General features: G+C 42.2%; 1 protein-coding gene across 7 annotated transcripts in view; it reads right to left on the minus strand.

The window, feature by feature from the left end:
- Window positions 1–15,185, minus strand: part of FOXN3 (forkhead box N3) — a 196,348-nt gene that overhangs the window by 57,773 nt on the left and 123,390 nt on the right. For all 7 annotated transcript variants that reach the window (XM_042862666.1, XM_042862643.1, XM_042862693.1 and 4 more), the window contains one exon: window positions 5,912–5,976. In XM_042862666.1, the coding sequence (XP_042718600.1) occupies window positions 5,912–5,976 (65 nt within the window). The remainder of the gene's footprint in view (window positions 1–5,911; window positions 5,977–15,185) is intronic.

A 15,185-nucleotide genomic window follows, 5' to 3' on the forward strand; every position in this document is an offset into this window, starting at 1 on the left:
ACCTTGCCTTGTTGTGTTTCCTTTGCATTCTAGGTAGCAGAAGAAAACATTTCTATCCTCTAAGTCTTACGTTACATGCACATGATGCTTACTTTTCTTGTAATTCAGCCCTCACCAGCCCCTGCCCTCACCACCTCAGCATCTGCAGCTTTGCATCCCAGGACTGTCTGCACCTTCCCCACTGTCTCAGATTGTACCTGCCCTTCTCATGCAATAGGAAGAGCGGGTGAACTGAATTTCCACCTCTACTAAGAAGGGACCATGGTCCCTGAGGCATTTGCTGATGGATGCTGAGGTATGCACCCCAACTTTTCATGGTATTAGAGAGAGAACCCAGGCATCTTCCCACAGCCCTTTTGGCAGCTTCCATCTTAAAGATACAGGGAGCAAGCCCGCCCAGGCCTCTCCAGAGAAAAGACTGAGTACCTGCTATTGGCAGCACTTTGCAGAGAAACTGGTCCTACTTCTGTTATGTATTTCCTGCTGTGTCACTACTAGCACAAAAAAGCAGGCTGAACATCTTAATTTATAAGAGCAGACAATTCTAATTTAGCCTCTATAAGGGAAACCAGGAACAGTTGCACCCTTTTTCCTCCTCCCACTGGCTTCCACCTCAGTAACTGCTTCTATTAATAGCCAATACTTGGAAATGTGAAGTCCCAAACCTGCTCTCTTATTTTCTCACAATGATTCACTCACTGGACAATGGATTAAATGGGCAGTTTGCTCATGTCAAGGATTCCCATGTTTACTAAAGAAGGAAAACATCTCCGTATGAATGTGCAGGTGTATTTATGAATGAGTGGGTTCCCCAGCTCTTAAATGGGTCCCCTCAGGACCAGTCTGCACATGTTTTGAACAAATAAACTTTCTAAATGAGACATACAGGTTTGCTCTCTCAAATATATTACCATGCTTTGGCCATCTCCAGAAAGTCTTACGTTAAGTCATATCGGAGATCAATACATTAAAACGTGAAAGCCACCATCTTTGATTGAGGGAATCGATGGTCAATGCCCTGTCTGCAGCAGCAGTGCAGCAGTGCCCAGTGCTTCCAATGTCTGCTCTGCAAAAAAATCCAGCTTCTGTCTCCTTCTGGTCCTGGTGATTCTTGCTGGTGTGTTCCATCTCCCTTCTTCAACAGCTTGCCACAGGCAGTGCCCACCGTCACCAGCTACAGCAAGGGCAGCTGGACCAAGGCTGGTCGTGCACACATTGGTGGAAGCATCAGTCAGAGATGGAGGTGTCTCGTGGTGAATCAGGGTGCCTGTTCTCGCAGCTGGTGGTACACAATTAAACCAGAGAGTGAGGCCCAGGGAAAACAACCCCTGCTTTTTGGGGCTTCCCAGCCAGGTGAGACCAATAGGACTCCTCACTCCTTCCCTCTCATGCTTAGCGAATGGGAGACGAATTTGTCAATCTTTTTTTCCCCTTTCTTATTAGAAAGGTTTCACTAAAGGAAAGCTCACTTAAAGGATGGCAGCTCACTGAATGCAGCAATCCTGAGTGCAGATGTAAGCCAAGGTCCACAAGAAACACTTCACATCTCTAGAACAACAGTATGTGACTTTGATGTTGCATCCACAAGCAGCAGATTTAAATGGTGCTTGTCATCAGCAAAGCAAGTGGATGAACTTGTTCACAACATAAGCAGACTGTACGGAGAGATTGCAGCTGTACCCCCACCTGACCGGAACTGGTGGAACATTGGAAGTTCTGTACTAACATGCAGAAGGACTTCTGTATGATAAGGTGGTGGAGCACTGGAACATCTGCTCTGGATCTCTTCTCTGGAGATATTCAGGACTTGTCCAGACACCTACCTATGCAACCTATTGTAGGGCATCTTCTTTAGCGGGAGGCATGGACTTGATGATCTCTTGAGGTCGCTGCAAACTGCTGTGATTCTGTGAAGCTGAATCTGCACTCCCAGGTGGCAACCCAGTCACACTGAGGAGAACCATCTCTGCACCCTGTCTCATGAGCAATAGCACACAGATGACCCAGGGTCACTTCCTTACGCTAGGAGACGAAGAGTCACTCACCCTGCTACCACAGAGGTCTGCTTTTGCTGGCCTTTGGCCAGAAACCTAAGACCCAAGAAGTGCATTACGCCTGGCACACACATGCTTGCCTTAAAGCACAGAGTGCTGCCATTGTGCTGACCAGCCATGGGGTTCCTGCATCTCCCAGGGCAGCTTCTGCAGCTCTTACACTCCTGCTACAGTCCTCCGCAGAGTAGGAACTGCATCCAAAAACCTCCACTTTCAAAGCACAGCGTCCTATTTTCAGGACAGCTGTAATTATACCCACAGGCACCATCACTGGACACTTCCTTGAAACTCAGTACAGAATAAATTTGATACAAGATTTGATACAAAGTAATACATTGTGTTTAGTTTTAGTGTGAGAACAAATAAAAGAAAGAACAGCCAGTTCCAAGTGTGATTTTTTTTTTTTTTCAAAATGAAAGTTTTCTCTTCAAGAAATAAACAAAAGCTCTCCACAGACCTTCACAGACCTTCATCTTACAGCTGACACCTGGCTCAAGCTCTCCATAGACCAGACAGATTTTCTTACACAGGTGGCACTCTCACAACTGAAATTTATGTATGACTGCTACTAAAAGTTATGTTAAAGATGTATTTTTAATTTTTTCTGGGAGATTATTAAATATATTGAGTGCAAAACAGTTTTATTATTGCAATTGGTTTGTGAACAATTGCATCCTCAAGGCAATATCCTAAGCTTAAAACTCAAGATCCACGCAGAGGAATTAAACAGATCTAATCTGAACACAGTGCATTAGTTTCAAGCCTTCCAATTAATGAGAATACATCCGCACCTATCTCACCCAGCACAAGTTCCTGAAGAGTTTAGTACACATCTACATTAAAGACTTCTTCATGTCAAGCATTTTATGAAATAAGAAGAGGTATGTGAAGACAGATGAAAACAGGAAAAACCAGTGGGAACAAAAGCTATCAATAAAGAAGGTGAAAAAAAAAGCTTTGACTTGAAATAAACACCACAACATGTACAATAATGAGTTACAAATTCCTGTGTAGGAAAGGTAAAGCAGTAAGAGCAAAATGCTGTATTTCTTTGTCTTGGGAATCCTGAAGGCCAGAATGCAGCAAGATCCTTGGATGTACAAATCAGCTCTGAGAGGAGGAATTAGAACCTGGTACGGCTGGTGTCCTACCTGTATTGCATACTGCATGGGGATTCATGAGAAAACCAAACAGCAAAACTATATTAGGGTACAATTCCCATCTAGTAGAAGGAGCTCACCATTTTTAATAGCACTCGTAACTTACTCAACAGTAGATTTACTATTTGTTTGTTTTGATATGAAAGTTAATGCTTGGAACCACAGTACCATGATCCTCATAAAAGAAACTGAGGTAGCTATCTCATACACAATAAAACTACAGTCAAAATGAACACAGCACGTATATTTTGGGAGATGTGTTCGAAATTATTCAGCGAAGTACAAGACAGAAAGGAACGGAGAATTAATCCTGCTCACATCAAAGACTGTAAGGACACAGAATTGCCATAATGAATTTTAGCACCCATTTCTCTTCATTTGCAGTTTTGAGGTACACAGATAGCTGGTTTCTCCTGATCCTTGGAGAAGTACATTAAATCTTTCACTATGGCTGAGTTTACTTTGCCAAACAGGTCAAGTATACAACAAACAGAAATCAGGAGTGCTTGCTAGTCTTCCTTGGCTAAAAAAAATACTACTTTAACAACTCAGAAGAAATGTGGTATGACAAGCACACATATTACATTTACTAAAATTTCAGAATTATTCTATATTATTGTCTGTAACACTCACTGAACTTTCTTTTCACAAGTAGCAAAATACTTATTGAGTAAAATTTGTCACCTAAGCTTTTGCCAATCAAACTGCAGTGATATAACCTGAAACTGGTATGTAAGTCAACGTTTCATTCCTTCATTTGAATTAAGCCGGATATAAGCACTGGCAGAAGAGACATAAGATGGCCATGTAAGGTGGGTCTTCACAAATCTCTCCACCCCGTCACCTTCAACCTCCCTGCAGAGCTAGCATTCCTCTACACAAGTCCTGTGGAAAAGACAGAAGCAGCAAAGAAGTGGATTTACTATTCCCAGGCAACTTGCTGAAGTCTGTGCATGGAAGACCTCAGTGTTGGGAAAAACAAAAGAAAGAAAGGAAGGAAAAAAAAAAAAAAAACTTTGTTATTTTGCTGTTTTACAATCATAACCAAGTACTAAAAGACAACATTCAGAAGTTTTATCTTCACACTTTCATCCTAGCCTCACTGCTGGGTCATGCATTTGAATTGGTTCGCTTTTCCACTTGTAACAGCAACTCAGGATGCCAACTCACTTACAGGTCTTGAGGTTAGTTGCTTGAAAAAGCAGTCATCTCTCTCTTTTTCTCTATTTCTTTAACATGAGGTGGTGGGTTTTTTTTCCCTCTTATTTAAAAAGACAAAGAAGAGTAGAAGAGAGTGGAGAACAGCACGCTTTTTTATTGGCAGAAGGTTTTGAGCAACAACTGAGGCAGCAAGGACTACAAAAATAGCTGTACTTCACTCCTAGACATCTTGCATCATATGAAGAAGTAAAACACAGCCATACAAACCTGACGGAGCAGCTTACATTTTATGAATTGAAATCACAAAAACCATATATGTGCAAGCAGACATTTAAAACCAGAACTGTTGGACACCCAAATGAAACCTATCTATTCACAATAGTTGCTTTTTTTCTTTAAAAAAGGAACCAACAACAAAATTTCAGGACTGCAAAGACAGCAAATCTACCCTACTGAATTCAAATTCAAAGGCTGCCAAGCTCTACAATTTATACTGTTAAGAAATAATCCAAGTGCCTTAATGTATCTAAAATACGTATGAACAAATCTCAGCATAAGTATTAGATAACAGAATGATACAAACTCCTAGATATGTGCAAGGAATCAGTTGAAAAATATTTTCAGGTGAACAACAAATGCTGGACTAGGTTGGTGTGCAGAAGGTGAGCAGTGCTGCCTGCCAATTATTCACCTGTGGGCCTAGTTACAAGTAAGGTTTCATTTTAGGTAACTCAGATAAATGTTTAGAGGACATTACACAGCATTTTCTGCCAGAAAAAAAGCCATCATGTGAATAAACACAAAATTAAGACACTTCATGGACAGCAGCTTGCAAAGACTATAAAATCTTCTTAAATGGTCTTAGTTACTTCTGCACCATACACAAATGTATAGAGTCTGGAGTAACAGCCTTCTGTGCTCTTAAGGCACTTCCCATAAGAATGACAGTAGTTCCATGTGTTCAGCAGCAGAAATATAAACACACTTTGCAGTGAGTAATGGTATTATCCATCTAAAGATATTTCAAATTCCTCTGCAAAGATAAGCACCCTTACACACGGTAGCTTTCTGGAGACAGATACTGGGCTACTGCTTATCTGCTACAGCACGCCTACCTACCTTTGGGCACCTTTAGGTAAAGCACAACTAGGGGGTAAAAGAAAGGACACCTACCAAAGAATGGCCCTGCTTCATTCACACAGCTAAAAGCAGTGTTACTGGAGCATTTCATTCTGGACATCCTTTATTCCACAAAGGTTAAAAAAAACCCACAAAAACCCTTTGCCATACTATGCCGTAAGCAAATTAATAATCTGAGGAAAGAAACAAAGCAGCCATTTTTATAGACTACACTCACTTTACGTAGTGAATCATCATTTTCAAGGCACCAGATGCGCAGTAAAGGAAACAGATTAAAGGAAACAAAAACAGTTGGTTACTTGTTGCCCAGTGAATATTACAGAAACTGTCCAGTTTGCAAGCAGAGGTATAAATTAAGTAGAACAGTTACTCCAAGACGTAGCATCCATCACCTACCTTGCAGAAGAGCTCCATTTCTCTTGAAAAAGGTGCTTCCTGGCCAAATGGGTGGACCTGATGTGCTAAAGGTAATAAGAAATAAGTGTAAAGAAAATCTCATTCACATTAAATAATTATAAGTTACTATTTATATGAATTTCATTTTGTTTTTACTAAAGAAGCTAATGCAACTTTAAGGCATTTTTGCCTTCAAGCAAGAGTCTAAAATTTCTCTTTAAAAATAGGTTAATTTTATTCAAGATGCATTCTCTTCATAAGAAGAACAATTCAGCACAGCACACACCCACACTCTCATTTAGAGGAAGAAAGAAGAAGGTTATTTGGAATAAATAATAATAAAAAACAAACCAAGTTCAAAATTTTTTCAATTTCTTTCTGAATTCTCAGTACAGCAAATTATTTGCCTTTTTTCCATGCCATCCACTAAAACACAGGGAGCTTAGGGTTCAGAGATCAGTCAGAGACCCCGACCAGAGCCAAACAGCCCTCATCTCTGTGCTCCACATTCCCCAACCAGCCATGATGCTGCCCAGTACCACCAGCAGCTCCAGCCATGTGCCTTCATAGCACGCTTGGCCCCATGGAAATAAAGCAAGAACCCCCAGCTGAACACCTTGTTCCTTCCCTAACCAAGCAGATCTGACAGCCCATCCTCCTGCCAAGCTCAGCACCCCAGGAAAGCGCCTGGCAATGCTTATGAGAAATGGCCAAAATCATAGGAAAGGTGTTAGAACATTGCTGAGGCAGGTGGAAGGGACAGGTTTCCACGGACCTCCCCTATGGTTGGGAAACAAGCTTCCAAATAAGCCCTCTAAGCTTGAAGACAATCATATGCATTTTACTGCACAAAGTTTTTACTGAAGTTACTATCACTAAAGTACACAATCAGTACAGCAGTAAGTGCCCTGCTCCCAAATTCTAGCAGAAATTAAAAGCAAGAGACTAAATATCCTTCATTAAGATCAATATAAGGCAACTTTGCCTCTGCAGGTAACCCCCCTTGCCCTTTGCAAAGCCCCACGCGCCATTTCTGCTGTTACCTTTGCCCTTTGTCTACCACTACGAAGCAACAAAATGGAAAGCAGATGCTGTCTGTTGCATTCACGGAACGAGCAAAGTTTTGATAAAATGCCACACGTTGAAAAGAAACCCACTATTTTTACAGTCATTCTGCAGAGACTCTTGTGCTAACATACGAAAACTTCAGTGCGCGGCTTATTTCAATAAAGTGTTAAAATACAGACCATGAAAGGATCCACGGCAATTACAAGAGTAATAAAAGCCTTCAATACTCCTGAACAAAAAGGGGAGTTCAAAGACACAGAGAGAGAGACTGAAACGACCAAAAAGAAGTTAAGTAGGCCTACATTCAGAAGCGCCAGAGTGCACTGGGGCGTGCACTTGTCTGAATGCACACGATCACTTCACAGGGCTTAATATAACCGACTGTTTGCATTTCCTATAGCGAGCGCCAGCTCCTCAAGTGCAGCTCCTCAGCTCACACAAAGGTCAAGGGCTGCTGAGGGCGTCTGTGCTCCTGCAAACAGGCTCGATGCTTTCTATCACGGTGAGTCCAGGGCAATGTGTGGGGCAGGAGCCAACAGGCTGCGAGTGGACAGTGGTGGAGCAGCCCTCTGACTGCACCCTACATAGTCCCCCTCCTGCACACCCTTACTTTACCCACTGCTGCCTCAGCAACGAGGACTTGCAGCGCTGCACCTCCACGTGTCTTCAAATCCAAACAGTGCTGGTGGAGATGAAAACTGGAGCAGTGGTAAAAACCCAGGCTATTGCCTGCTTCTGGGTAGGAGTGGGTTAAAGAGCAGAGGGATAACCATATATTTGAATTGACAAAATGTCTCCACGAAAGAAAGAAAGCAGTAGTGATTTCTCTTATTTTCCAATTAGAAGGCCCAAGGCTCTTTTTAACAAAAACTCCAATCTGATTCAGTACAAACTCGCAAACTGAGGAAATTAACTATGCCTTTCCAGGGAAGGAAGCTGAAGAATTCAAGCATGTAAATAACATAGGCAGTGACTGGTTGAGCCTTTCAAACAACCAACTTCTGTGTTTGTGGGGCTTTGCTGGAGCTCAACTACATCGGATCATCACTGGAGAAATCATCTTTCCATTTCCAAACTTTTGCCTATGAAGTCTCAGATGGCATTAATTATTAAAACGTATTTCAAGTTGAGAAATGAGAGTTAAGCTATCTCTCACTTTAATGTGTTCAGAAGCTGCTTCTCCCTGTACCAGATTAAGAAATCATTTTAAAAACTTTATTCTTCTAAAGACCATCTATGATTAAAAAAAAACACTGGGTCCATCCCAGGCATTTTTCCAAATGAATTGTTCCTTCAGTTTAGTCTGTAAGAGACTGGAGAATCATGACTGCTTCTGTTATGACATAAAAATATGAAACCTGCTTTATGAACTTCCATTTGCAATCAATATGTGCTGTAAGATTAATGCTTATGCAGTTGGCATTACTAACAGTGGAGTTCTTCTCCAACCTGATGAAATAAACACACTGAAGTCAAATTTCATTTCTAATCCATCCCCACAACACTAGTGAAGAAAGGCAGCTACTGGCTTGAACTGCATTGCTGCAGGAAAACCTGCAACCCGTGAGGGTCTGGACTGACTTAACCCCTTAACCAGACAGGCACAGTGTGCTTCACTGGGGCTTGGATCAATAGCAAAGAGCTGAAATTGCAAACCAACATCTTGAAAGAACACTAATTAGCACAGCTAATGGATAAGAGGGTATACGAAAACCTCAACAGTTACCTGTCAAGGACCATTGGTTTGATTTGTAGAAAACACGGTCACTTGAAGCATACCCTCAGTCAAAGGAATACCCCAGAGTGCAGCAGCATTTGTTGCAGAGGCACCAATTTGCTGCAAATGCCTACAAGTGACAAGTGGGCCTGGATTTCTGCTGGAGGCAGTTATCCCTCTGGAGACTCAACCAGCAGGAACCCTCAGTGCTGCAGGGCCAGCACAGGAAGCTGCCTCAGCCAGAAGGGGTAGCAAGGATGCTGTGAAGGAAAGCTTTTCCATTAGAAAATGCTGCTTTGCTGAAATACTTGAAACAATCCAGGGTTTGGGCACAGCTTTGCTGGGAGCTGCCTGGCCATTCCTGGGCACACATGGAGTGCACGGGGACAGTAGTTCCTAAAGCCAAGCACTAAAACAAAAAATAAAGCCACAGTATGAATTCTCTTTAATAGCTGCAGCATTTCACAAACATGCCATAATCTCTCACAGGCCTCTATGTCAGAAGGGTCTGATTAACAGATTTTAAAACCCCTAACAACTGAAAACTCAAAACAAATTCAATTCTGTGGGATTGCACACCACAATTAAGGGCTGATGAAAACACAGAGACAGCAAATGGAGAGCAGTGCATTTGCTCCTGGCCTGTCCAAAGTGCAACAGGAGGCGGAGGGAGAGCACAGAAGAGGTAACCATTCGCCCAGCGAATGCCTTGCAAAGATGAGTGACTGAAGCAATTCTACACCTAGGCCAAGGCAGCAGCTTTGTGAAAAGCTGTGGTGGGAAGAAATGCAACTCTCCCCTTCCTGAGCAGCACAACGACACCTGAGGAGAGACTGGAGAACATCAGCTCGTTGGCTACCCCTTGCCTAGGGCTGGTAGCACTTTCAGCTCAGTAGTGGAACTGAATCTCCCAGGAGTGAAGGCATTGCTGCAGGGCCTTCATCGCCAACCCATTCCACACTTAAATTTCTTACTACAGATTCACCTGCACTTCTGACAACCAGTGAGTTGAAGATGCCCAAGGAGAGCATTAAACTTAGAAAAAACGAGTTGCCTTTTCAAAGCAACCAGCAGAGCCTCTTGTGGGCTGGGAAATCCACTTACAAAAGCTTCTCAAAAGCAAAAAAAAAAAAAAAAAAAAAAAAAGGTACAATCATTCTTACATTCAAAATAGCAAATAGCAATAGGTGTTCTTGTCTGCCTGGAGTCCATGAAACCCTGCATCATCTGCAGCAGGGAGCTGCTCTTGGAATGTGTGTTCAGCTCCAGAGGCAAGCTGGACTCAGCCTACAGCCAGAAGGTTCTAATGGACTCCCAGCCAAGCCACAAGGCTCTGATACGTACCACTTCTTGAGAAGTCAGCTTTGGATGAAGAGCTAACTGAGACAAAAACGTTGGAAGAATGTTTTTCTGGGAATACAGTATCCTTCAGTGCTTCAAGTTGAGCAGCACTTCAGGCCAAAAAACCTGGGTTCTCCAGTGGTCAATGGGAAAGCAGAGAGGCGCATCCCTCGTGCTGCTAGATTGCCTCCAGTGCTCCTCAATCCCTGCAGTATTACCAAATCACACTCAGCATTCTGCCCAGCCTGGATGTCCGTGCTGGGCTGCATCTTCCAGGAGCTGGTACCTACCCAGTGCTGCAGGGAGGCCTCGGTGCTGTGCATCTGGCTGCGCTGCAGTTACATTGAAGCATCTGCCACTCGCATTACCAATTTTGAGCGACAGGGAAGCATTTATACACTGCTGCAACTCTAACACTGCATTTTGTTAACAAGGAAAAAGCCTGCACAATCCCTGCCAGCAGTTCGCTGGCAGTTAATATCACAATTAGCTATCGCCTGGCAACAGTCAAGCAAGCTTCCTCTCAAATCAAAGGGGAAAAAAAAACTGCCAAACTGGGCTAATGACAATACATAAAAAATAACTGGAAGGGACGCATTAAGGTATTTCCTGATTTTAATGAAACCTGACTACTTTAGAGATTTTAAAAATACAAACCCATTACTCTATCCTCTCAGACTTTCCGTAACTGACACTACATTATTCTTAAGAAGATTTATGAATTCACAATACCAGTTTTTAATTTATGAAGACTGATCTAATATTCTGGTAATGCTCCTCTTCCCTCTGCACTTCAGGCTTTTGTTGTCTCTCGGTATCTCTCAGTCACTGCGACAGGCGGCATGGAGACTTTCAGCTCCTGGATGGAGCTTCTCCGGGTTCCCCCAGGGTGCCTAACACATTTGTGAGTGAATAATAAAGATTCTGATCTCTCGCGCACTTTAAATGAGTTTTCTATATGTCAGGACTGCCAGAGGGATTACATCTAAATTTTTATTAAAGACAAAAGAAAAGTTGCACAGGAAAGCTATTCACAAATGGAACACCTGAAAATAAAATATAATGTTACTTTGTGAAGGATAGTGGAAAGTTGGCCAGATCTTTGTATTCCTCAAATAGCCAAAGCCATTCTCCTGCCACTGTCTTCATTTAATATAAGTAATTAAGCAAACAAGTAGAAAAGGAAAAAAACAGGAATTTTTTTTTAAAAAAACAAACTCATATTTTTTAGATGTGAGATGAAAAGGGTGATGCCTGTTTTCAAGAAAAACATGGCCATGCGCTCTTTGGAGTCCATCAATGACTCGGCTGTGGGGCTTAAGGGATCATTCTCACTGCTGAAGTGATATATGAAGCTTTCTCATCCCCTAGTGAGACTGTGGCCTTTCAGAAAGAACTTCAGTCTTTCCAGAGAGCTGAGTATGTATTTGTGGACAACAATGGAAGAATTTCTCTTTAAAGAAATTAAAAATATATATATATATATCCTTATTTTTATAGAGTTGTTTCAAATATATGGTTATTTGAAGTATGACACAAAGAGAGAAATATAAGCTTGCCACTAATAATTTGTGTTTAAGTATTTTAACACATTTATTGGGAGCACATTATAACTTTAGGCTGAACACTAAAGTAGGAAAAAGTCCAGATATATTTAGAAATTCAGTGGGAAACAACCATCCCACATTACTTTCAATTAGAACAGATTTGTCTCCAGCGGGAATCAGGAGATGCCGTCTATTGGCCTCCAATTCTCATTCTGCCTCTACCTCTGAAGCATGTTGTGACTCCAGGCAAGTCACTTCTTTATTCCTCAGTTTTATTTTTCTTCTTTTGGGAAGAGCAGAAATACATCCTTACCAACACAGCCTGCACACCTCTGGGAGGAATAAAGAACTGTTAAGTAACAAGACATTAGATGAGGAAAAAGTCTTTTGAAGTACATGTAACTAAAGAAGGAACAAGACAGCACATTTCTACTAGAGGACTGGTTGTTATTTTCCCCTGCTTTCCTCATTTTCAAGTAAGGAAAAACACTGCAGGTCACTTCACATACCGTAAGGCTGTCTTTCTCCTTAATCCACAGCTGTTATTACCTGGCTCCTCGGCCATTTATCACTGGATGAAATCCCGATGGTCTTTGGCTGGGAAGCCTTAGAACTGCACACAGCTGCCCATGTGTTACGAAGCATGTCTGCAGCAGCTCATGCAGGCATGGCAGGCTAGTTCCTGAAGCCCAGGTGATTCCAACTGTGGACAGCTAGCGACCTTGAGACCGCTGCAGGTCTGGCCTCCTTTGGACTGCAGCTGCATCAAACGCTGACCTGCTCAGTGGAGAGAAGTCTGGCTCTCTTCTACTCCACGAAACCAGAAAGGGAGCACTCTGGTATTTTAATTACAAGCTTTGTCTGATGCAAAACAAGAGAGGGGAAGAAGACCTTAACTCACAATTTGATATGAAGAGTCTATTCAGAGTTAATGCTAAAAAATCAAACACGGCTTTGGAGAACTTTGATGCATTGGAGCAACTGAGCCACCAGCTAGGCACACCAATACAAGCACTCTCCCAGTCTGAAACCCATCAAAATTTAACACAGCCTAAGATGGCTCAATTTACTTCTGTTACTCTGGAGTTCTATTTATTACAGCTGCAGAATTTCAGCAGCTCTGTCGCACACCTGCCTGGATTTCACAGTTATTTCTGTGTCAGGCCCCCACTTATATTTCCACCCATGGTGTGACCACAGCCCATCCATCAGCCAGACATGAGATAAACAATAGACACATCTCTGCTAAGAACAGCTTGTCATCCATTGGTGAGAACATGCTTCTTGTTAATTGCAATGATGTACCTTGAATACGCATGAAGTCACAGACATGGACACAGTAGAGCAAATCTGATCTCCAACAAAACAGAAATAGATGGCAAAAAGAAAGAGGAGGCCTTCAAGTCCCCCACTCAAAATGTTTCATGCCACTTGCTGAAATTCTTATTTATCTGCCGTGGTGTGATTCCTCATTCCATCAGTTTAAGTAGCAGCAAAACTCAAAACCAAGCATGACCCGCAGGCTGCTGTCAATATGAACTCCTCTCTATCACTTTCTCAAAGCCAAGGCGCTTACCAGCAGAAATTTTCCATACTTGGTCTTTCTCATTAATCTTGAATGAATGTGGTTCAGGCGATTCAGAACTAATCTGGCTTCTGGAATTACAGAAGCAGAGGACAAAACGAATGTTTAACCTCTCCCCTGGAACACTTAACCTCTCCCAGATGCTGAGGGTATTTTTCCCGGGGAAGCTTAATGTGCTCAGAGGCTCCGCAGCACGGCGTGCTCCTCTGCAGCAGTGATGTGTGGCACTGGGCTGCACAACACTCTGCTCGATGCACATATCAAAAAGTTAGGCAAACATGGAAAAAGTGATTATAATATTAATAATAAATAGAAGTTGAGCACTCACATATTTGGAGAGCCCCAATTACAGTTTATGATTGTACCTCTTCACACGTACTGGCTACAAGAGCCCTGCATTCAGTGGTCACAGACTTCTCCTATCCCCTAGAAGATAACTGCCTGAAGATCGCAGAGCACGATGTGAGAAGTGCTCAAAAGTTGAAGGACAGACACAGTTTGTGGGTGCTTCTATCACCAGCACACAAGTTAAACATATAAACTTCAAGTTATCCTTAGATAAACAACTTTAGAAAGTAACTGCTAAGGCATAAAAAATGAATATATTTCACTCATTCACAGTCCTGTGATCACTCAGTTTGAAGAACCCCCATAAGGGTCAGTAGGCCAAGTCAGAGCAGGGACATTCAACTCCCAGCCCCTGCTGACCCTGACTGGGAGCTGTGTAGGACTTGTGCTTCCCAGATCTCCACTTGCTACCCCACTCCATCCTCCAATCCAACTGCACTCTACCTACTTCCGCTGCAGAAACAACCATGGCATCCAACCCCGGTATCTTCTGCTGAAGATTTTCAAAGCAGAGCTATGAAATAATGCATTTCACACATTCTGCAGATCTAACAGTAAACAAATACTCAGAGGACTTCATTTTTACTCATTTTTAAATTATCTTTAGCCACTTTCATCTTGGCAAAAAATAAACCTCCCACCTGTAATGGGAAATAACATTCAGAGTGCATCTTTATCCCCAATTCTTAACTCTCAGAACAGCTGTTCAGCCTGTTGAGAATAGTAACACTATACTTAACAGCTCTGTAATAATTTTCTCAAGTTATAGTTTAACCTGCACAAATGAAGAGACTGATCAAGGAAAAGAAAAGCCGACCTTTCTGTAATTTATAGCAACAACTTACACATCTACTTTTAAGCCAGCAATTCTTTGTATGACAGATGAAGTTGAATCTTTACCAAGGAGACTATTTTTCCAGCAAATGCCGTATAGTACTGCTGTTTCAACAAATCTCAGCTTTCTCAGTGGAATCTGGTGATCTGGTCTATGCTTTCCTCCTTTGGCTGCTTCTCATTTGTTTGCATGGAAATTGAAAGTGACCCAGTAAGATACAGATTCAACACTCTGTACTTCACTCTGGAATTTGCAGGAGACAAAGCAGAGGTAGAGCAATAAAGGCTGCATGAGGAAAGACAGGGGTGAGCATGACAATTGCTCACGCTTCAGACAGGTTTGTATGAGATACTGGTTTCTACATCTCTGCATTATCAGCTGCAATTTCATGTAGGGAAGGCTGAAAAAAAAATTGTCACAAACATGAAAAAAGCCATGAACCTGCAAGCAGCTTAATTTACTACTTCCATATGGTATATTTAGAGGGCAGTTTGGCAACAATCTTGTGGGAAAACACAGAGCCTAGAGAGAAAGTATAGGCCATTTATTCTCTCTTGATAAAACTCAAGAAAGTTGAAAAGACAAAGGCCAGCACAACAACTTAGTGATCCTCTGTGCACCTTGCTCAACAGATATGGTTTAACAGGAGGTTAAACTCTCCTGGATGAGCCAAGTTCTGCAAGCTCTATCTGCTTGTGGGCAGCCCTGAAAAGGGGGTATTTACCAGTGAAGAGAAACATCTCCGCGGGCACCAAAAGAAGCTGTTAAGGATGGCCAAGGTTATGTCAGCTACTGTGCAATTCTCCTTCCAATGGATTCAGTATCTGCCATGT

This window comes from Lagopus leucura, unplaced genomic scaffold (assembly GCF_019238085.1).
Source record: "Lagopus leucura isolate 7727_CA_CO unplaced genomic scaffold, USGS_WTPT01 Super-Scaffold_1, whole genome shotgun sequence".
NCBI lineage: Eukaryota > Metazoa > Chordata > Aves > Galliformes > Phasianidae > Lagopus > Lagopus leucura.